The following is a 23,070-nucleotide window of genomic DNA, read 5'->3' on the forward strand; positions in this document are numbered from 1 at the left end:
TAATTAATATAGATCAAATTATATGTTTTTATTTAAAAAAAAATCAAATTTTTATGTAATGTGGTATTATGTAATAAAGGTATAGGAAATAAACAATTGTTGAATCTGCAACAAAATGCTCTTGCAAAGAATACAATTAATTCCCGATTAATGTCGTAATGAAATTAATTGGGATCAAATGGGTTTGGTTCTTTAAGAAAAGGAGCGTTTTGTCGGAGATCCTTGCACGCCCGAAATCACCGAAAGGAATCAATGCGGTTACGCAACGCCGTCCGAGATTTAATAATGCATTGTGTACTTTTCTTTTGTTTCGCAGATGCACCATCCTATACAAATGAAGCCAGCGGACAGTGAAAACAGAAATGGTGAGTCAAAGCCTCTCCCATTACTATTATTATTATTATTTCCACCTCTCTTTTATTCTTCATGGAAATTTATTTATTTGTATTCGTTCATTTATCTAATTATTTACGCAATCCGTATATAGTTTGCTAAACCGGCATGGCGCGATGTACCGCTGCAAGTGAACGTTTCGTAAGAGTTTGTTGTGGCATGTAGTAGGGAGTCTGTTCAAAGTTTTACTCTTTCTCTCTCTCTTCGTCCATCTAAGTGCAGTCCATTCAAGGATAGCGTCAGTACCGAGATAGATCCTTCCTCCACAGGAAGTGTTGATCTTCTAGTAGTTCCATTGGAATTATTAGTACTTTAATCAAAGAAGTCGTGAGTGTATCAGTACAGTACGCGAATTAGGTTCCATTGCCCGTTTCTGGTATTATATAATATATAATAGTGTGTCCTTACGCGCTTTCGCACAGCTGAGCCCTTTAAACGTAATCGCATCTCCCTTCAAAACATTAGCTACCTGAAGGGCCTAACCGGAGGTAAATTCACGCCGGTCTGCACTGTAATTAATACAGGATCCGGATCCTAATTCAGGTAGTCCGACAGCGCAGAAACAACAAAAAACAAGGAAATTACTAAACTACCAAGAAACCATAACAGTAAATAACTCTATTGGCTCCTATCCCCTAAGACAATGGAAATTATTGTGTTTCCATTTTAATTTTTATTATAACAAGAAAAAATTATTATTTTGTATTCATCAAATCAAAATAAATTAATTTCTTATTTTGCATTTTTAAGTAAAAAAAAAATACAAAAAAAATAATTACAAATTATCTATAATTTATTTAAACACAAAAGACTTGTGGAATCTTTGTGTTATAATAACAATTATTTTTTTAAATGTTATTAATAGAATGAGATAAAGCGACTAAGAATATCATTTTAATTAATTGCAATTGCATTTCAATACTGGACGATTTATTGTGCGGATTGTAGATTGGAAATGTTTGTTACTTACAATACCAATGATAACAACATTTGTAACGTTTTGGGTTTTTTCGATCCAAGTAATTGCATTTTCCAAAATTTCTAACCTAATTGTTTGAGCATCAATTAATTAAAGGAGCATCAATAACCGCGTTGATTTCATCGCGTCTCCTTTTGTATATAAATAAAACTTGTTTTCGTTTTATACAAGACGACTCAACTCAAGGCCACGAACTAAGTACATTCGTGCAATGCAATTCGCATTATCGACGACAAGTAATTTTTTTTCTGTTTCGAAACGAAATTGACGAATTATGTTATTATTATTACTTGTTTTGTACCGATGCATAAAGATGATTGCAATTGGAATTTACGTTTATTTGTTATATAATCATTAGATTTAACGTTTATTAAATTAGTTTTGGTGAAATCTTTGTTTCTGGATAAATATTTTATTCAAGTATTATTAATTGCATTTTTTTTTTTTAATTTTCAATTTATTTGTTATATCATTGATTTTTAAGTCTTTAATTATTATAAAATTAATAATATTATAAAATTTAATTTAATTAAAAGTTTTTGTATAAACGTTTTTGTTTAGGTATTATTAATTGCAAGTAGTCGTAAAGCGTAGTAAATTAAAGAGGAAAAATATTGCATAATGCTTTTTAATGGTTTCCTTTGTTGCGGCAGAACGTAAATTGTTATTGGCCTTTTTTTGATGTTCGGTTTCATGGAATAAATTACGTTTCTACGATTTACTTAGAAAGTTTCTATCTGAATATTAAATTCAATAATTAAAATAAATCTAATGTTTTGATTTGTGTCCAAAATTCAAAAAAATGTAATATTAAATTTAATAATAATTGAAAAATAAATATTTATAGTAAATGATACACTTGAATAACACGGTTTCGTACTATTCAAATTTGGTTCCTCATTTTTATTTTAAAGGTTTTGCTACTAAGAATCTTGAGAATATATACTTTGAAGATTGAAGTATCGTGTTATATAATTTTTAATCGTGTTATACGAGGCTCTGTGTAACTCAAATATCGTGTAATACAAGGTTTGGTTATTTGCGTGCTATTGAAATTTGGTTCCTGATTTATATTTTAATGCTTAATGCTTTAAGAATTGTGCTTTAAATATTGAAGTTATATAATTTATGTATTACACGATATTTGAGTTACACAACTGAAATATCGTGTAATACAAGGGTTAGTTATATATAATATTTGAGAATTGTAACATTGTTTTTTTTTAAGTCTTTGAATTTTTATGAATCATTTTAATTCCTGAACTATTAAAATTCAATAAATATTTTTATTTATCGTCGTAAATATTTGCGTTGGAAACTGTTATAAATCATTAAATTATATTTTTAGTTTCCAATTAAATAAACAAGTTCCATCAAATCTCTCTTGCATTTGCAAATATACTAAAATCTCTCTTAATTTAACTTCATCAATATTAAAAGTTTTGTACAATAAAAAGTATTAAAAAATTATGTTTATTAATTTGGATATGATATGAATTTTAAATCACGTTATTTAAGTCATAAACATTGCGGTTTTTGTTTTCCTCTATAGATTATCAAAGTTTTCTGTTTCATTTCGGGATGAGTCAATTGTGTATAGGGAAGGCGGTGAGGATTATCCGCCAAGTGGTATATGAATCGTTACTCTCTGTTGCATAATACCGACATTTCGTAATGGCACAAAGAAGAAGGCGTGTGAAGTTTGGTGCGGAGCTGCTTTGACGCCTAGCATGATGGAATTATTAACAAACACACACCAGTAAGAATTCTCTGAGGTAGGATTCTGAAACATATAAAGTACAAACTTCAATTTTCATAAAAATACTACGTAAAATTTGCAAATACTTGAAATGTAAAAAGAGTAATGAGACACATTTTTTTTTCTTATTTTTTAGTACACAAAATCTTACATTTTTGACTAATCATGTTCAGTTATAATAATTGCCATTACTTGAAATGTAATTAATGTAAACAAAGAGTTATTTAGTACAGAAAATCCTGCATTTATGGCTAATCACATTCAGTTAATTACAATAATTAATATAAATTTCTTATTTGAAATTTCTTATAAGAAATGTATTAGATTATTTAACTTAAATTTGATTAATTTAATTAAAGAAATTCCACAAGTAAATCTAAATAAATAATTTCATAGTAACTTTGGATATTTTTCATTAAAAAAATATAATTTTCTTGTATATTTGCGATTTTTTCATAAAAAAATCAACTTTTCTAAAGTATTCATTGCTTATATTTATTACTTCTCATTATTTAAACGACGAGTGACAACTTTAAAAAAAAAGTTTTAAACAATTAAAAATATTAATTACGAAATAATTAGTTTTGCATATTATAAATAAATAATAAAAAAGTAACGCGTTTTAAATGAGTTAAGAAATTCCATAATTGAAATGGAAATAACAATAACAAAAAAAAAAGTAACAGAATAAAATAATTAAAAATTTACAAAAAAAAAACAACAACAATTTCATATAAACTTCTTAATTTCTCTTTATTTTTTTCTCTAATTGTTAACTTAACTTCCCCAATCATTTTACCCTTTTAACAGCACGTACTTCTTTAATGATTTTCAAATCAGTTGTAAAACTATAGAATTAAATGAATTGCAAATATAAAAAAATCGTTACGAAATGTAGTACATTTTACGGTGTCGACACTCTTTACTTGTCCATCATTTGCTTGCATTTGCAGTAAATGCACACACACGAAACATCTTTGGATACAGACATTAATTAATCCTTAATTATTATTATGGTAATGAAACGAACCTCATTTCTATTATTGTTTGTGCTGATGTCATGATAACTGGAAAACCATTGTTTTTATTATTTTGAAACTTGCCAATTTATTTATTTCACATATTTACATCCAAATCATAATTTCTTTTGAAAGAAACATACGCAAATTAATATTTTAATAAAAAAAAAATGTTTTCTTAATAATAAACTGTTATAAAACTTGAATTATTATTACCTGTTGAACATCGAGTAGGACACGTATGCGTCCATGAAAGGTATTGTTTGGTACCGGAAATGTATGTTAATATTGGAACCGGAAACGCCGATGTCTGCAACTAATTGTTAAAATATTCGTGTTTTTGGTTTCATTTAATTTTACTGTTAGCAAACATTAATAGATCTGATAGATCACGGAAAATCTGATATTTCAAAACGGATACTGTAATATTTATCTAACCGTAATATCAGATTTAAAACTAATGAGAAATTATTTAATTAATTAATGAGTTAATTTCAGGAATAATTTTCTATATTTTCATAACAATTAACAGATTTTACGTTGCAAATTAATTTGAATCATATCAACTTATTTTGATTAATTTATAGATTGTTACAGTATTTATTATGTGTATTTATACAGGCTTAAAATTTATAGAACATCAATGGAAATAACACCGCATTCCATAAACTATTGAATCTGTTGATCCGCTATTCCGAATGATACAATTCCATTTCATAATAGATTTATAATGGATTTGCTGTTATTTCCAGACAATTTCTTTGATTCGATTACAAAAAAAAGTTGCACATTGTAGCGGACCGACAATTTGCTGGGAATAAAATGAAAACTTGTAATAAGAGATCAAAAGGTCCGAAATGCAATCATATTTGCATTAATATAATATACATTTTTGTTTTATTAGAAAATATTGTGAAGCGTTATTTTTCTTTGAAGTAATTAAATGAAATGTTTGCTTTAAACCAATTAATGTTATATAAACTAATTAAAAAAAAACGTGACTTAAACAGTAAGTGAAGACAAAACGTATCCACAAGTTTAATTATTTCACTTTAATATAAATAAGGATAAATTTACCCTAATTTTCAAACTTTTGTTATGATGTTTGATGCGTTTGTTGGGAAGGTAAAGAAATAGATTGAGTCGTCTCCACAGGAAGCGCTCCTTCCTGCCTCGTAGATAACGCGATAAGGTCCTTTTCTTCTTTTAACAAGATAATGAAAAGGGGTTTTTGTACCTATTTTTACGTGCCCGTATAAACTTTTCGTCCCTTTTTCTCATTCTTGAATTAATTCCGGGTTCGTCTCGGCTTTTCCCCGAATTTCTGGTTTCTGGAACTGTTTTATTCTTTTATTCGCATGCAGAAACCATCCACAATAAAACTTCTCTCGTCGTGCGCCGTTATATAAATCACGGATCGTCGTTGCGTGCAGTCATGTAACCGAAACAAATACAATAATTCATTTCTAACAATTGAGAGAAACGGCACATTTACAAGCAAATACATAACAAATTTTCTACTTTTTTTTAATAATTATTGAAAAATCTTCATTAATTTGTTAAGAAATTAAATTATTTTTATAATCAAAAGAAATATTAATATTTAAATTTTATTGAAAATTATTTGTAAAATTCAGTTTATTGGAAATAAATGTTATGTAACTGTAATAAAAACATATGTAACAGAAATTGAGTGTATAGTGAAAATGTAGTTTGACTATTGGATGAAGTTTTATGAATTGCTCTGTTAAACTCGCAATGTTTTACGAGATATTTCAGTGGAGATTACACGTGTTCAGTGCATTAAAGCAACATTACTTTGGATCTGTGAGCGTCGAAAATGAGTATAAAACGAGGCAATAGTTAAAAAAAAATCGTGTTTCCACAAAGCGTTGAAAATGGAAAAGCGCAATTGAAAAAAAAACTAAGTAATGAATGTATAGTTTGTTCTTTATTCGGATCAGATTTCGTGAAAATACCGTAATTATTCCGCATTTTCCGCACTTGATCTTCGTGTTTGGTAAGATAATATCTCTAGACTTGCATGCTGCTGCACCTTTCGAAAGTATTCCTTCTTATACGTTTATTTTTTTTTGTACTTAGTTCCATGCAGTTTATTTATTAAAGAAAATTTGTTATCTCGTAACACTTAAATAATTGTGATTTATACAGCTGTTAGTTTATTTATATAAAAAAAAGAAATACATAAATTTAATATTTAATTATTAATCTTAAAACGAGTTTTTATTTACGAATAAATCTAATTATTATTATGTAAAAAGAATTATTTTCGAATTTAAATTAAATTATTAATAGGAAATGTTGTAAGCAAAAATAATAATGATTATATAATAATTACTGTGAGATCTGTATTTTTTTTTATTACTCGATAAGTAGTTCAATTTTCCACAAAAAAAAAAACAATATTGTTATAGAATTGTCGACTCGTTCATATTTTCCAAACAACTCGACGTATTATATTAGCCTGAATGCATAATGCGCAGGCTGTTATATAATATGAATTTCTTGCATATTTCCCGTGGCGTGACTGGTAGCATTTCCATATATAACACGTTATTACTGGAGCAAGTTTATGTTTATAACATATGATATATTTTATACATTGCATACATCCTCTTTCTATAACATTAAATGTTTTCAGTTTGTATAACATTAAATCAGACATTATATAATTATAAATATTTCCATACACACACACAAAATGTAAATAATCTCTTCGTTTATTATATGTACATTTAATTAATGATAGTAATTCGAACATTATGTAATTACTAATATTATCACACAAAAAATAACTATTAGTTAGTGTATTTACATGTAATTTAAGTACAACATGTTTTTAGATTTCTATATTTTTAATATCTTTCATTTTTTTTTTCATTTTCGAAGTTGAAATTTTATAAATATTAGTCATGAATTGTAAAAGTATCGATTAAAATACCAGAAAGTATTGGGGAGTTGGAATTTATCTGTTCGTTTATTATATGTACATTTAATTAATTCGAACATTATGTAATTACTAATATTATCACACAAAAAATAACTATTAGTTAGTGTATTTACATGTAATTTAAACATCTACAACTTTAAATTTCTATATTTTTAATTTTTGAAGTTGGAATACCAGAAAATATAATTACAAATATTTGCATACAAAAAGTGTATTTACATGTAATTTTAGATTTCTATATTTTTAATATCTTTCATTTTTTTTTTTCATTTTCGAAATTGAAATTTTATAAATATTAGTCATGAATTGTAAAAGTATCGATTAAAATACCAGAAAGTATTGGTGAGTTGGAATTTTAATTGGTTTATGAAATAAGTAGGAATAAAAAAAATCTTCTGAGCTAAATAAAAACACAGTGTTTGTTTATTCTTCGATTTTGAAGAATCTTCTGGACGATGATTGAAACGATGGTCCACTTGATTACTTTTTGCTGTACCGATTGCGTGGCTCTACGTTACGCATAGCAGACATACATAGGTTCTGAAATATCTTCTTTGGCCCATATCCAAAGATAATTGAACGCCGTTTTGGAATCGTTTTGGTACCGCTCGATTACCTCCCCGATTTTTCCGACGTTCGGAAGCTGAGGAAAACGCGGCGCGCGCTCGCTCGCTCGCTCGCTAGAAAAACCTGTTTCGAAATGGATATATATTGGACACGGCTTAGTATTTTTCCTTGTTATGTTACCTGATCGTTTGCGGCAATCGCAATGCGATGATGGAAAGTCCTGCAAAGCGTGCGCGATTCTCATTCGGTACAACTCTGATGAAGAGCGGTACCGCAATCTAGGATCTCGGATTCTTCTAGGGTTTTCGGATGCGATAGGGCCGGACGTGGTACTTCTTCTCGTGGTCGTTTCAAGTGACAAAGGTTCTTCTCTACATTATAAATTGTGTATGTGTTTGAGTGCGTGTGTCTGTGCTCGGGCTAAAGACTCGTTAGGTATGCAGAGTGACGTTCGGGAATTATATATTTGTATTCGTCACATAGTTTGGCGTTGAGTGAGTGACTGTTAAATGAGTCGTAGTGGCGCATTCAGTTCGGAGTGCGAGCAGCAGAGGTGCGCGACTACTGATCACCGGAGGAGCACCGAGGATCGGAAACGGAAAGCAGTAGTCACGCCAACATCCTTCTTCGTCGTCCTTCTCATCCTGCCGGCCTGGTACTTCTTCAGTGGTGGCGCGCCGTATTCGCATCCTTCGTCGCGCGAACACCCTCTAGTTCTTGTTCAATTATTGCTTGATTTGTTCAGTTCGTTGTTGTTTTTTCTTGTTGTTAATCGTCCGCTACTGCCTCCTGTTGCGTGCTGTGCTGTTTGTTGTTGTTTGTTTTGTGCCCCCACGTGATGTTAGTTGCTGTTGATGAGGATGAAGAGTCGCACCGTTAAGAGCCATCACCATCAGCAATATCCTGCCATCAGTTCTGCCTATTGGCAACCGGCGCCTGCCGCTGGACCATATCTAGTCCCAGGTAGTGATTTAGATAAAAAAAAAACATTAATTAATCAATTTGCGCACTTTACCGTTTAGAAAGTTTCCAACAAATTGGCAATCATCTGCATCGTATTCATTAAGCCTGTCTGGCACCTAGAAACTCTAGTTACTAGCCAGGCATTCCCGAACTTCAAAAATAAATCAAAGCCAAATTACTAGGACAACTCGCGTTATTTAGAATACGCGATGAAACAATACAATGAATTTAATTTTAATAAATATATCCGACGGCCTTAAATTTCATTAACCAGAGGTTAAAAAAAACTAGTATCTGTAATTTACTTCACTTATTACCATAGCATTTAGTCCCAATTAAACTAATAGTTACTCCTAATAAATAGGAAATTGTAGATTGTAAACCTTTTAAGAGCCTTCAGAGATAAATGTACTTAAGTAAAGATTAACAACTTTTAAACGCTTGACAACCATTGAAAACATAACAAGTTTATTAATTTTGTGACAAATTAATGTATTTTTTTTAGTTAATATTAACTTAATTAGTTAAGTATATAATGCACAGTCCTGTATAATGATTTAGATGCAAAAGTTCCAAGATTTGATTTATTTTAACATTTTTCAAAAATAAATGAAAGCCAAATTACTAGGGCAACTCGCATTATTTAGAATACGCGATGAAACAATACAATGAATTTAATTTTAATAAATATATCCGACGGCCTTAAATTTCATTAATCAGAGGTTAAAAAAACTAGTATCTGTAAGGCTACACTTATTACCATAGCATTTAGTACCAATTTTAATCCCAATTAAACTAATAGTTACTCCTAATAAATAAGAAATTGTAGATTGTAAACCTTTTAAGAGCCTTCAGAGATAAAAGTACTTAAGCAAAAGATTATCAATTTTTAAACGCTTGACAACCATTGAAAACATAACAAGTTTATTACTTTTGTGACAAATTAAAGTATTTTTTTAGTTAATATTAACTTAATTAGTTAAGTATATAATACACAGTCCTGTATAATGATTTAGATGCAAAAGTTCCAAGATTTGATTTATTTTAACATTTTTTTTTAAAGAAATTTTCAAAACTTTTATTTAGTTTTTTTTTTAATAATCAATCATCAAACGTTATGCAAGAAGACTACAAACGTATTGTTTCGGAAGTGTCTTGATGATTTTGTGACACTTCTTTTTTGTTGTGCTCTCCTTAATGATCTTCCACGATTATTTTCAGCGCGCTTTCAGTCCGCGTTTATGAAAAATGAATGGTGTAACGGGAATGTCCATTACAACAGGTATACACGTTACAAAATTAAACTCTATTTCCGCTACAGTCCCGACGCGTTGCAGCAGAATATGCGAATTGCATAACCTTGATAAAAAAAAAACAATGTGAATCATAGAAAAAAAAAACGAAATAAATAGAAAATAACAACATCTATTCTCAGATGGTGCAATTGTGTATATATAATATAACAATGCGCATAAAAATTGAAATTCGCATATAATATGCACCTAGATTTAACGCTTCTATGATAAATTTAATATGTGAATTTCTGATGAAATTAAAATTCGTATATAATGCGTAGCAAAAGAAAAGTTAAGAAAATCTTAAGGTTAATGAATGGAGTTAATGAAAATCTTTGTTTTCGTTGTTGTTGTTGATGGAATATTCCTTCGGAAATAAATATGCTTTGGGCAAAACAATAACAACATCGGTAATCATTAATAAATACAACGTTTGGGTCGAGAGCGTGTCTTATCAGCGAAAAAAGAAAAATATATTTGTTGCAATTATATGGCAATAACGAGGGAAACAATGTTGGAAGGCAAGTAACGATTGTCGTGTCTTTTATTTGCCGACGTTGCAATTAAGGACTTTGTGGAAGGACGAAAATATCGATAGAAATATAATACATAAGACTTCCGAGAAATATAATTTACCATTATATACAATGGATATTTTGTTAATACATATTTATATCGGTTTGCGCACGAAACAATCAATTGTTTTTCAGTGTAAATGAATATCTGTTACATGGTGGAAGCATAATGAATAATCATAGTGAAGTCATCGCAGATGATTGAATAGGATATGACTTGAGAGCTTGATGATTTCCCCGATATTACATAACATCGCCGAACCGAACGAAATTGAGTTTTAGCAAACAGCGATGGTTGTATACGGGGCGAATGCAAATACAGGTGACCCCGAACACATCACCCCTCTTGACTCTCGTCAATAGGAATGTGTATTCAGGTCTGGCCATTGTCCACATTCAAATTTCAACCCATATTAACAACGCGGCGACAACAGCGTAAAGAATGGAAAAAAAAAATACCAGTTACTTTACGTAATCACCGATGAATATATGCATGAACGAAAAAAACTTCGGGCACCTTCGTAACGCGCGCGTCCTGTTATTTTTTTTTTTTGCTTTATCTTCTTCGATTGCCTAGTTGATTGTATGCAAAGTGGCTTTGATAAAGGAAGCTTTTAATTATTTCATAATTCCTATAGGGGCGAAAGCGTATTTTTTTGTTTTTGGGTTGTTGTTCCGAAAAGTTGCCTCTCCGGGAAATGCATCGATTCGTCTAACTTTTCTTCCAAATATTTGACTTTCTTAATTGCGTAACCGATCCGAAATCTATTAGCGTAATATTTATTTGCGCTGCTCCGGAAACCTTTGGATTTACTGGCACAAAGCAGGGAGTAATTGCATTCGAACCAAACAACATTAATTACTTCTTCAAATTGCTCTATTTTTCCCTCAATTACTTCCAAGTAACAAATTGCTTACATAAGTAATATTAAACTGGAAATTCTAGACTTAATTTCTCTGCTTTATTTTTCTTAATTGCCAATACTTAACTATGTTTTATTTAATTCTACCAAATGCGAAAAAGTTTTTTTTGTGTGGTTCGTTATAAAATTTAAACGGAAAAGTTAGTATCTTGATGGATTGCATTTATTAAAATTTTGTTCTGTTTGTTTTTTGTGCGAGCCAAATGTGATGATGTGCAAACAAAAGTTTCGCAGCGGCACGAAAAGCCGCATTTCGCGATTTTGACAAATGACTACTGTCTGTCGCTCGGACTCTCGGATTAAGACAAATTGTCCCGCTTCATGAGAACGTGTATGATCCCTCCAAGCATCCTCACATTCCGTATAGAAAATATTCCTTGCAATTACCAAGATTTCTAAGTGCTCGTAAATCTTTTATAGTCCTCACTCTTGATTCATTTACAAATTAGTTTTCCCTTATAGTAAGCATGTCACAACTCTATACTCATTCAATTTGTATTATATTGTATGTAATCATGATATCTCTAGATTCCTGTTGTTGACAGCTTCACTGCTATAGTACAGTTTCGAAGCTTATATTATATACCAATCAATTTTCAGTCCAAATTACCAATTAACCAAATCTGTAATCTTGTAATTAAACTTCTTCTAATTACCAAAATCTGTCAATATTTGTCAAGTAAAATCAATATTTTTTGTGGAAAATTGTATAACATAAATATTGATTGTGAAGTTAAGTAACTGACAACAACAACAAAAAAATATGTAGTAAGTGGAAAAATACACACGGAGTTGATTGAACTTCGTATGTATTTGAAATATCCTTTTGTTGTTCGAGTCACGTGTGCGACGACTTCCTTCCTCCAGTGTTTCCATTTCTTCTCGTTTCATAAATTAATACGTTTATGAATGTATTCCTCGAGGCCTATGAGCTTGACACGTATAACTATCATCTCTTGCCCAATCTCTTTTGCAAAATATCCTCGCTGCATAATTGCTGCATCCGAAGTTGCGCGAATTCAGTTCATAGCCATGGAAAATTGTTGATACCAGTTTCGGTTCGTGCGCGTAATATGTCATGTTTTGAGGCTGCAAATGGAGGTAGTAAAAGTGGCAATGAAAACGTGCATTATGATAAACGCCTTTAGCAGTATTTGGTTTTCAAAGACTAGACTAATCACACACATTAAATTTAATCTAGTTCAAATCGTGTTGAAAATTTGTTGATTTGTGATTTTAAATATCTTATTTTCATTATATCTCTTAATTCAAATGAAATGCAATAATTTGATTTGAAGAGAAATTTGTTTGATTCGATTTGAACAGATGACACCCCAATACAATGCAGTGAAGAAACTGGGTCATTTAGTCAATTTAGTGAGAATCGCTTTGAAAATAAATCATTTCTTGGAATTGTGCAAATAAAGAAAGTAGCAGCAATTTCAGCTTATTATTTATCACAGAAAAGGGCAATTTCGCTTATTTTATCTATGTTTATATTTAGAAGAAAAATGTAATACTAAGCAATCTTTCGTTATTTACATGTAAACTGATTATTGTTGTGTAATCTTGTGCGGATATAATAATGGTCGCAATGGGACTATGGAGGGTTTTTCGGTGCTTAGTTTGATGGTCGGAATTTATTTGCTTATCATTAAAACTAAAACGTTGCGTAAATATAATATGTTTGGTGGCCTAACTAAACAAACTTGCATACTCACACTCGCACACATAGAATAGAGCTTGAAGAGAGGTTCGTTTTGCTTACGTGAGCAGAACTTTTGATGATAATGCAACTGGTAATACGATTCTGGTTTGGAACTGCGGCCCATTCTTGTGCCGCTTCAGCTCGAGAATGAATTCGTCTTCTAAATATTATTATTATAGCAACCCACGATCTTCTAATTTCGTCAGTCAAATATAATACAATTAAACTATTATTTCTTACGAAATTATTATATTAAAATCATTGATTTTTACAAAAGTTTACAGAAATATGACAATTTTTTTACAACCATTATTAATGGTCATTGATTCTTGCAATCTTTACAAAAGTGTCATAGTTAATACTTATTTATACAAGTTGTAACATACATTTTTTTAATCTTTCAAATATATTATAATTAAACCATAGATTCTTATCAAATTAACACTCTTATTTATAAAAAAACAGTTTTTAAGACTATTTAGTCACAACTATTAAAGTCAATGATTCTTGCAATCTTCACAAAAGTCTCATAGTTAATACTTATTTATACAAGTTGTAACACACATTTTTTTTTAATCTTTCAAATATATTATCATTAAACTATTGATTCTTAGCAAATTTCCACTCTTATTTATTAAAAAAAACAATTTTTAAGACTATTTAGTCACAACTATCAAAGTCAATGATTCTTGTAATCATTACAAAAGTGTCATAGCTAATACTTATTTATACAAGTTGTAACATACATTTTTTTAATCTTTCATATATATTATCATTAAACCATTGATTCTTAGAAAATTTCCACTCTTATTTATAAAAAAACAATTTTTAAGACCATTTAGTCACAACTATTAAAGTCAATGATTCTTGCAATTTTCACAAAAGTCTCATAGTTATTACTTATTTATTCAAGTTGTAACATACATTTTTTTAATCTTTAAAATATATTATCATTAAACTATTAATTCTTAGCAAATTTCCACTCTTATTTATTTAAAAAAAAACAATTTTTAAGACTATTTAGTCACAACTATTAAAGTCAATGATTCTTGCAATTTTCACAAAAGTCTCATAGTTAATACTTATTTATAGAAGTTGTAACACTCATTTTTTTTAATCTTTCAAATATATTATAATTAAATCATTGATTCTTAGCAAATTTCCACTCTTATTTATTAAAAAAACAATTTTTAAGACCATTTAGTCACAACTATTAAAGTCAATGATTCTTGCAATTTTCACAAAAGTTTCATAGTTAATACTTATTTATACAAGTTGTAACACTCATTTTTTTAAATCTTTCAAATATATTATCATTAAACCATTGATTCCTAGCAAATTTCCACTCTTATTTATAAAAAAAAACAATTTTTAAGACTATTTAGTCACAAGTATTAAAGTCAATGATTCTTGCAATCTTCACAAAAGTCTCATACTTATTTATACAAGATGTAACACTCATTTTTTTTAATCTTTCAAATATATTATCATTAAATCATTGATTCTTAGCAAATTTCCACTCTTATTTATAAAAAAAATAATTTTTAAGACTATTTAGTCACAACTATTAAAGTCAATGATTCTTGCAATCTTCACAAAAGTCTCATAGTTAATACTTATTTATACAAGTTGTACCATACATTTTTACTCTTTCAAATATATTACCATTAAATCATTGATTTTTACTAAATTATCACCCTTATTTATAAAGAAACCATTTTTTTTGTATTCTCTCTGGATAAAGTTATAAAAGCATTTTACTTCAGTCTTTGTCTTCCTGTAAATCAGTCCAAATGGTAAAGAATTGCATTATCCACGAAAGACTTTATTTCCGTCTTCCAGTGTTGCTTTGCGGTGATTATATTCACTTGTTCTTCTTTTTGGTCATGATCGTGTTTTTAATGCGAGTGGCTTGTTGAGATTTTTGGACAACGTCCAGAAAGCGCATTATTATTTCCGATGCGAAAAGGCCGGGCCTCGTTACGCAATTGGCTTCTTGCTTTACCCTCGGAATAAGATGGTTCCGATAAACTGCGGCCACTGAATGAATATTTCAATTAAACAGCCATAACAAACATTTCGAAATGGTCTCACCTAAAAATAAATCCTATACCGAATTTAATGCACCACGACGATAAGTAGACTACAATTCTATGCTGAACATTTTGAAAAACAATTTACACTTCCTTATTACTAAATTTTATTTCATACTTAAACAAATCTAAAGTTTAAATCTTTGTTTTTCTGAAGTAAATATACAAATTTTTTGATCCTTAGGCAAATTCCTGAAAATTTGGTAAATTATTATAACAGAAAGCCTGAAATTATAATTTCTTTGCGATTTATACATTTATGTAACAAATGGTTTTTTTATTATAAATGTATCACTTTCTAAAAGAAGCTACATTCTCTCTGGATAAACGCTCATGGATTATCCCCAAGGGTGTCTTCAGCCGAGGAATTTCAATAGAACGCCGCGTTCCAATTGTTGCAATTCCATTCACCACTTATTTTCCCTCAGTATAAACAAGCAGCATAAAAATATGCGTACAGAGAGAGACCAAAAAGCAATTTTTGTAAAAGGATTCTCTGCGTCTAATGCGAATTTTATGTATTCCGCGTTTTTGTTTTTTTTTTTTTCATTTACCGGCTAACTTTTCAATGGCTCGTAAATAAATCCCGTTGCCCGGAATATTAACTCTCTCTCTCACACTCCGAACGTTATGCAGATTGCGTAACGCGGGAGGACGAAAAAATCTAAAATATGTGACGAACGAGTGAAAAAACAAATACCAGAAGCGAATGGAATGTAATGTGTTTCTTGTGTTTTGCAATGCGCGATTTTTTTTTTTCGAGAGAGTGAGAGAGATGGTTGGGGTGAAAACGATGATAAACGGGGCACCGGGATTCCGGGGAGGGGTGGTTTTTTTGATTTATACCTTTCGTTGCGGCCGACGTTTTGAATTTATTTAGCGATGAAAATATGCAGTTGAGGCTATGCACATCGGATGAATAATAATGGGTGGTCCGTGGAGATGAAGATGGAAGCTGAAAGAGTTACCACATTTTCAGGTGCTTTTCATTTCCGGGCAGTTTGTAGTTTATATAGAAAAAAATTGGGTAGTTAAAGAATTTTTACAATTGCAAAAATTTATGAGAAAAACAATACTTATATAAGAAAAACAATCAATTTTAGGTCGATTATATAAAGATTTATGCTTTGAGAATTACTAAATTAATAAGAATTTAAGATTTTCAGGAACTTTTTCATGAATTTTAAAAGAGTTGTTCGTTTAACAAATTAAAAAAGTAATTTATTGAAAAAAACTTTTGATTTACTAAGAATTTTGGAAACATTATATAAAGTTTCATACATTGAAAAAGACTTAAATTAATTACAAAATACTTGAAAAATATAATTAAATCTCGATAAAATTTTATAGGTTTATAAAGAAAAAAATTGGGTAGTTAAAGAATTTGTGCAATTGAAAAATGTATGAGAAAAACAATACTTATATAAGAAAAACAATCAATTTTAGGTCGATTATGTATAGATTTATGCTTTGAGAAATACTAAATTAATAATAATTTAAGACAATTGATTTAAGATTATCAGGAACTTTTTCAGGAATTTTAAAAGAGTTGTGAAATCGTTTAACTAATTAAAAAAGTAATTTATTGAAAAAAAAACTTTAGATCTACTAAGAATTTTGGAAACATTACATAAAGTTTCATACATTGAAAAAGACTTAAATTAATTACAAAATACTTGAAAAGTATAATTAAATTTCGATAAAATTTTATAGGTGTACGTAGAAATAACTTGGATTTATCGTGCTTGGAAAGTAGTTTTCTTGTGTCTGTCCAAAAAATTAAAAGTGGCGCCTGTTGTGGAGATGATGATGAAAACTGAAAGAGTTACGACGTTTTCAGGTGCTTTTCATTTCCAGGCAGTTGTAGTTTATAAAGAAAAAAAATTGGGTAGTTAAAGAATTTTTACAATTGAAAAATTTATGAGATTGCAATCATCGCTGTATAAGATGCACTCTTATATAGGAAAAACAATTAATTTTAGGTCGATTATGTAAAGATTTATGCTTTGAGAAATACTAAATATATAAGAATTTAAGACAATTGAAGCTGATTTAAGATTTTCAGGAACTTTTTCAGGAATTTTAAAAGAGTTTAACTAATTAAAAAAGTAATTTATTGAAAAAAAACTTTTGATTTACTAAGAATTTTGGAAACATTACATAAAGTTTCATACATTGAAAAATACTTAAATTAATAACAAAATACTTGAAAAGTATAATTAAATCTCGATAAAATTTTATAGGTGTACGTAGAAATAACTTGGATTTATCGTGCTTGGAAAGTAGTTTTCTTGTGCCTGTCCAAAAAATTAAAAGTGGCGCCTGTTGTGGAGATGAAGATGGAAGCTGAAAGAGTTACGACTTTTTCATGTGCTTTTCATTTCCGGGCAGTTGTAGTTTATAAAAAAAAAATTGGGTAGTTAAAGAATTTTTACAATTGAAAAATTTATGAGATTGCAATCATCGTTGTAAAAGACGCACTCTTATAAAATACTTGAAAAATATAATTAAATCTCGATAAAATTTTATAGGTGTACGTAGAAATAACTTGGATTTTTATCGTGCTTGGAAAGTAGTTTTCTTGTGTCTGTCCAAAAAATTAAAAGTGGCGCCTTCTCCGCGTCAAGTTTCTCCGTTTTGTAATGGGTTCAGATCAATCCACTTCTTCAATTAGTGAACCTCTGACAACTCGTATTAGTACCCAAAACCAATATGTAACATACATACACTTTGCGCGAAGTTAACGTTAATTGGACTGAACTTTCCCCAATCCGAAGAGAGAGATGTACTTTACAGAATTGCCATTTCGATATGATTCAAAGAAATAACGTTTTCAAATTGAGATTCGGATCAATACACGATGTATGTAAACAGTAGAAACAATACAAAAATATTTCGTTTATTTGAATGAGAAACAATACAAAAATATTTCGTTTCTTCAAATTCCTCATCCAATTATTTGCGCAAACGTCCGCACCCATGCTCGCTCATTGTCCTTATATGTGTGCATATGCGAAATTGGTATCGAATGAATGCCGTATTGTGTTTGGAACGGAAGTGTATGAGATTGTTATTATTATTATTAATATAAATTTATACGTTTCATAGTCTGCTTGATTATTATTTATTTATTTTTTTTGTACATGGAAGCAGGCGGTGTGTGTTTAATATATCTACGAGCACACAGACGTATTTGGCATTCGATTGATTTAATATTAATTATATGGTATAGATATTAATTTCACGTATTCGTCCCATATACGACGAGGCCATACATCCATGATCGTCCGATACAACATTGTCTGCACACTTCACATTCAGGGCCCGTTTATTTCGGTATTATCAGCGGGGGTGGTGGTTGTCTCTCGAATATCATCACGGATCGAATATCATTAGTGATATTATTAGAAGCCGTAAATGGATGAAAGAATCAACTTGAATAGCAGGTGATGAGTAATGTTGCGAATCGAAGCACGCATTATTAATTAATTGAATTTAATTAACAAGAAACCCAATATTTTAAGTTAAGTTTTTCAATTTCATTAGCGTATACAATCTTGAAACATTTGATTCTGTAATTAATTTGTGATGCGACTATTTTTTTTTAAATATTTTTTACGTATTATTTATCTGAATTTCACATATGAATTTTGTAAGAAAGTAATATTGCTTTCATACTGAATATTATTTATAACTACATAAACTTTCTGTAATTGCAATTTACTATAATTATTTTGAATATATTTTTTATTTTTTGGTACATTTCTTAAGAAAATACGTCTTCAATTTTCTATAAAGAAATGTCTTCAAATTTCCTGAAACAAAAACAGTTTGTATACAAGACATAATAATATTAAACTCGTAATTTGAAAACTCAAAACTTCCTTCAATTGTAAATGTTTAGTTTAATTTGTAAAAATATGAGAAATATTTCACGGATTGATAGAAAATTATTGAAGTACACTGATCTAGAAGATTGTTAATTCTTGATTTCTTGACCCTTGTGGACGCGCACGCATTCTTATTACATGAAGACACGCGCAGGGTATATTTTACCCACTATCTATTACATCAGTTAAAATGCTATCTTATGTAATTATAATTGTAAATGGATTAAAGAATAAACTTGAATAGCAGGTGATGAGTAATGTTGCGAATCGAAACACGCATTATTAATTAATTGAATTGAAAATATTTCTTTTTATTAAATATTTTTTACGTATCAATTATTTGAATTTCACATATGAATTTTATAATTTATACTGAATATAATCATTTTGAATATTTTTTTTGATTTTGGTACATTTCTTAAAAAAAGACGTCTTCAATTTTCTATAAAGAAACGTTTTTATTTTTTTTATAAAGAAATGTCTTCAAATTTCCTGAAGCAAAAACAGTTTGTATACAAGACATAATACATATAAAACTTGTAATTTGAAAAACTTCCTATAATTGTAAAAGTTTATAAATTAGTTTAACTGGTAAAAATATGAGAAATATTTGACGGATCGATAGAAAATGGTTGAAGAAGTTGATTTTTAATTCTTGATTTCTTAAGAAAGAACGTCTTTCATTGAAGAAATATTGTTTTATGTAAACATTCCTAATTTAAAGTAATGAAACTTTCTATAACTTATTTTTTTTTATATAATTTATTTGAATTCTAAAACTACTCATTTTTCTTTTACTTATGAAATTAATTAATTCCTGAAGAAACTCTATAGTTCTTTGTATTATTTTTTTTGTAATAACTGCCTTGTTTAAAGAATCGACGTTTTGTCGTTTTTTGTTTATTTATTTTGTTTCTTTTTCCTGTAAACACGGCAACTATTGTGTCTATATTTGTAAATACCCGTGCGTTTCTTTCTATTCGTTCTGTGCTCAGTTGATCCGGATGAGTGGCGTGTTTGTTGTAGTATACAGGAATTGAATTACCATGGTATCGGATATGCGCGTAACGATGATACCAAAAAAAAAATATAAATTTGGATAACAGTGAACAGCGTTCAAATAAACAACGCGTTTGTATCAATAAATAATAAGCCTTATATTAATAATTAATAAAGCCTTTATATTAATAATGATATTTTTCGTTGTACTTTTATTAATGTAAATTCATGTTTTATATGATATTTTCGCTGCACTTTTATTAATGCATTTTCAAATTTTAAAGAATATTTACAAAAAAAAATATGTAGTAAAAATTTCAATAATTTTTAAAGCCAAATAAACAAAGCCTTTATATTAATAATTAATAATGATATATTTCGTTGTACTTTTATTAATGTAAATTCATGTGTTATATTGAGTACATTTTCAAATATTAAAGAATATTTACACAAAGAAAAAAATTATAGTAAAACAATTTTTCAATAATTTTTAAAGACAAATAAACAAAGCCTTATATTAATAATTAATAATGATATTTTTCGTTGTACTTGTATTAATGCAAATTCATGTATTATATTGAGTACATTTTCAAATTTTTATAGAATATTTACAAAAAAAAAATATGGTAAAAATTTCAATAATTTTTAAAGCCAAATAAACAAAGCGTTTATATTAATAATTAATAATGATATTTTTCGTTGTACTTTTATTAATGCAAATTCATGTTTTGTACAAAAAATCAATACATTTTCAAGCCAAATAAATAACGTGTTTGTATCATTAAATAATTAATATTTGACTTCAACATTACTAATGTAAATTATTAATTATTCAGAGTGTGGTTTTAACTGAAAAAAAAAGAATATAATTAATTATTGTTGTAATTTTAAGTTTAATGTAATTAATATAATTGTTTTTCGTACTAATAATATTTCTGTACGTTTTTTTTTTATTAAAGCGTATTCGGTTTTGAGTAAATAACGAGAGAGGGTCGCGTTTCTATTTATTTAATATCGGTTAGCTTTGGATGTGTATTATGTAATTGGCGAGTGTAAATAAATAATGGTTCTCGGTATACAGGGTGTCCCATGAAATTGGCATTAGCTATGGTTTCGTGGGAATGGCGTGGATGGATATGCGGTGCAATATGAATGATGTAATGGACGGATTGATGAGTGTGTGAGCGGAATTAGGAGGAGTGTAATGGAGGGAATATTGGATTTCGCATTGATATCTGTTCGCTAATTGAAATGTATTCCGTACATTTAACGTGCATACGTAGAGCCAGCACATGTTTGTTTGTGTATGTGTATGTATATGTGTGTGTACATGTGCTATTTTACATGCATAAACGATCCTGTGGAAAGTTTTAGTTGCCGTTCCGCCGTAAATAGAAAACAAATATTGGGACAGGCAGTTACTGCTGTGACCAAAATTATTGACAAATCGTTATGATTATTATCATTAGCGCTTTCAAAATCGGCGCCTCTACACCAGCATACTGGATATGGATGGATATACTGATGCTCCGGCCGCAAAACCACATGAAAATGATGCTGTTGTGTATACCATACACATCATGATCATTCCTCGTTTGAATGGAAGTGCGTTTCAAGTGGTTCTCTCGCTAGAATGGAGGATAGATATTTAGACATTAAAAGCGCATTAAACATGCCAATTGGTGTTAATTTGCCCGGTCCAGAATTACGTTTTCGTCTTTGCCATTGTTGCAGCCCAGAGCAGCCAGGAATAAACTTTTAACTGCCTCACTCGCCTCCGCTGCACATTCGTACGCGCTTAAAAACGCTTATATTCGCGAATCTTTAACGATCCGTGAAACGTGATTTTATTATTTACTTCCTCAATATTTTGTAGTCCTCAATCCCATTGTTTTTTGTTTGTTATTAAGTGTTATTAATAAAACAGTTTCTTATCCAAATCATAATGTCATTTGATGCAAAATCAAGATTTACAAATCCTCAGTCAATTAAAATTGCTTAATATTAAATTTGTAAAAGCCCCACGTTGATCGTCAAATCTTAATTTCCTTACTTGATCTCGAGGCTTTATTTTATTTTCTCAATTGTTTCTATCTACAAGTGTTATTTTGTTGTGGTCCCACGTTGGTCGCCAAATCTTATTATCATTTAAACACATTGTAATAGATTTTATGATTATTGTGTCAAGTTTGGTTAATATTAAATTTGTGAAAGCCCCACGTTTGTCGCCAAATCTTAATTTTAAATTTCTTTATTTAATCTCGAGACTTTATTTAATTTTTTTAATTGTTTTTATCTACACGTGTTATTGTGTTATGGTCCCACGTTGGTCGCCAAATCTTACTATCACTTGAACACATTGTAATAGATTTTATGATTATTGTGTCAATTTTCTGTGTACGGCCAAATCTATTTAAATATGAAATTCAGGCATGTTTCCAATTTGATTCCGCTCTCCTTATTCATTGGAAGAATGGCGGCAACGCAGAAGGAATAGAAAAAAAAATTGATTAGAATTTTCGCCGAGTTCGCGTTGTTCGGTGATTACATGTAGCGATTACATTGTAATGCAGAGGTGACGACTGGAAAGGAAATGATGTGGAAAGGGATGTGAATAAGAAGAGAGAGAAGAAAAAAAGGCAAGCTTGCAGGAAAATAAAGAGCGGATGAAGGAATGAGATGTAACGTGAAATAGGGAGGTGGTGGTTGTTGAGAAGCGTGAGGGAGGGAAGTACACGTTGTTTCTTGACTTTGGCTGGGACGTGATTTGACTAATATGCAAAATTATGTTGCGACCTCTCTCAGTTTTATCACCCTTTAGAACTGCCTCCACGGCAATACCATGTAATAAAGCTTTGGACACCGACCGAAGATTTATTATGCTGGTGGTATTTGGACTACCACCACTACCTTGTACACTGCATAACAAACTGCAA

The 23,070-nt window shown here is 29.6% G+C and overlaps 1 protein-coding gene across 4 annotated transcripts in view; it reads left to right on the forward strand.

The window, feature by feature from the left end:
* The window catches only part of LOC108560423 (CUGBP Elav-like family member 1-A), a 47,115-nt gene that overhangs the window by 15,201 nt on the left and 8,844 nt on the right, over positions 1 to 23,070 (forward strand). For 2 of the 4 annotated variants that reach the window (XM_017917957.1, XM_017917958.1), the window contains exon 2: positions 317 to 365. In XM_017917957.1, the coding sequence (XP_017773446.1) occupies positions 317 to 365 (49 nt within the window). Of the gene's footprint in view, positions 1 to 316; positions 366 to 8,129; positions 8,652 to 23,070 lie in introns of those variants that run through there. The other 2 variants (XM_017917955.1, XM_017917956.1) reach the window with 2 other exon arrangements.

Source organism: Nicrophorus vespilloides, unplaced genomic scaffold, assembly GCF_001412225.1.
Source record: "Nicrophorus vespilloides isolate i.1.1-1 unplaced genomic scaffold, Nicve_v1.0, whole genome shotgun sequence".
NCBI lineage: Eukaryota > Metazoa > Arthropoda > Insecta > Coleoptera > Silphidae > Nicrophorus > Nicrophorus vespilloides.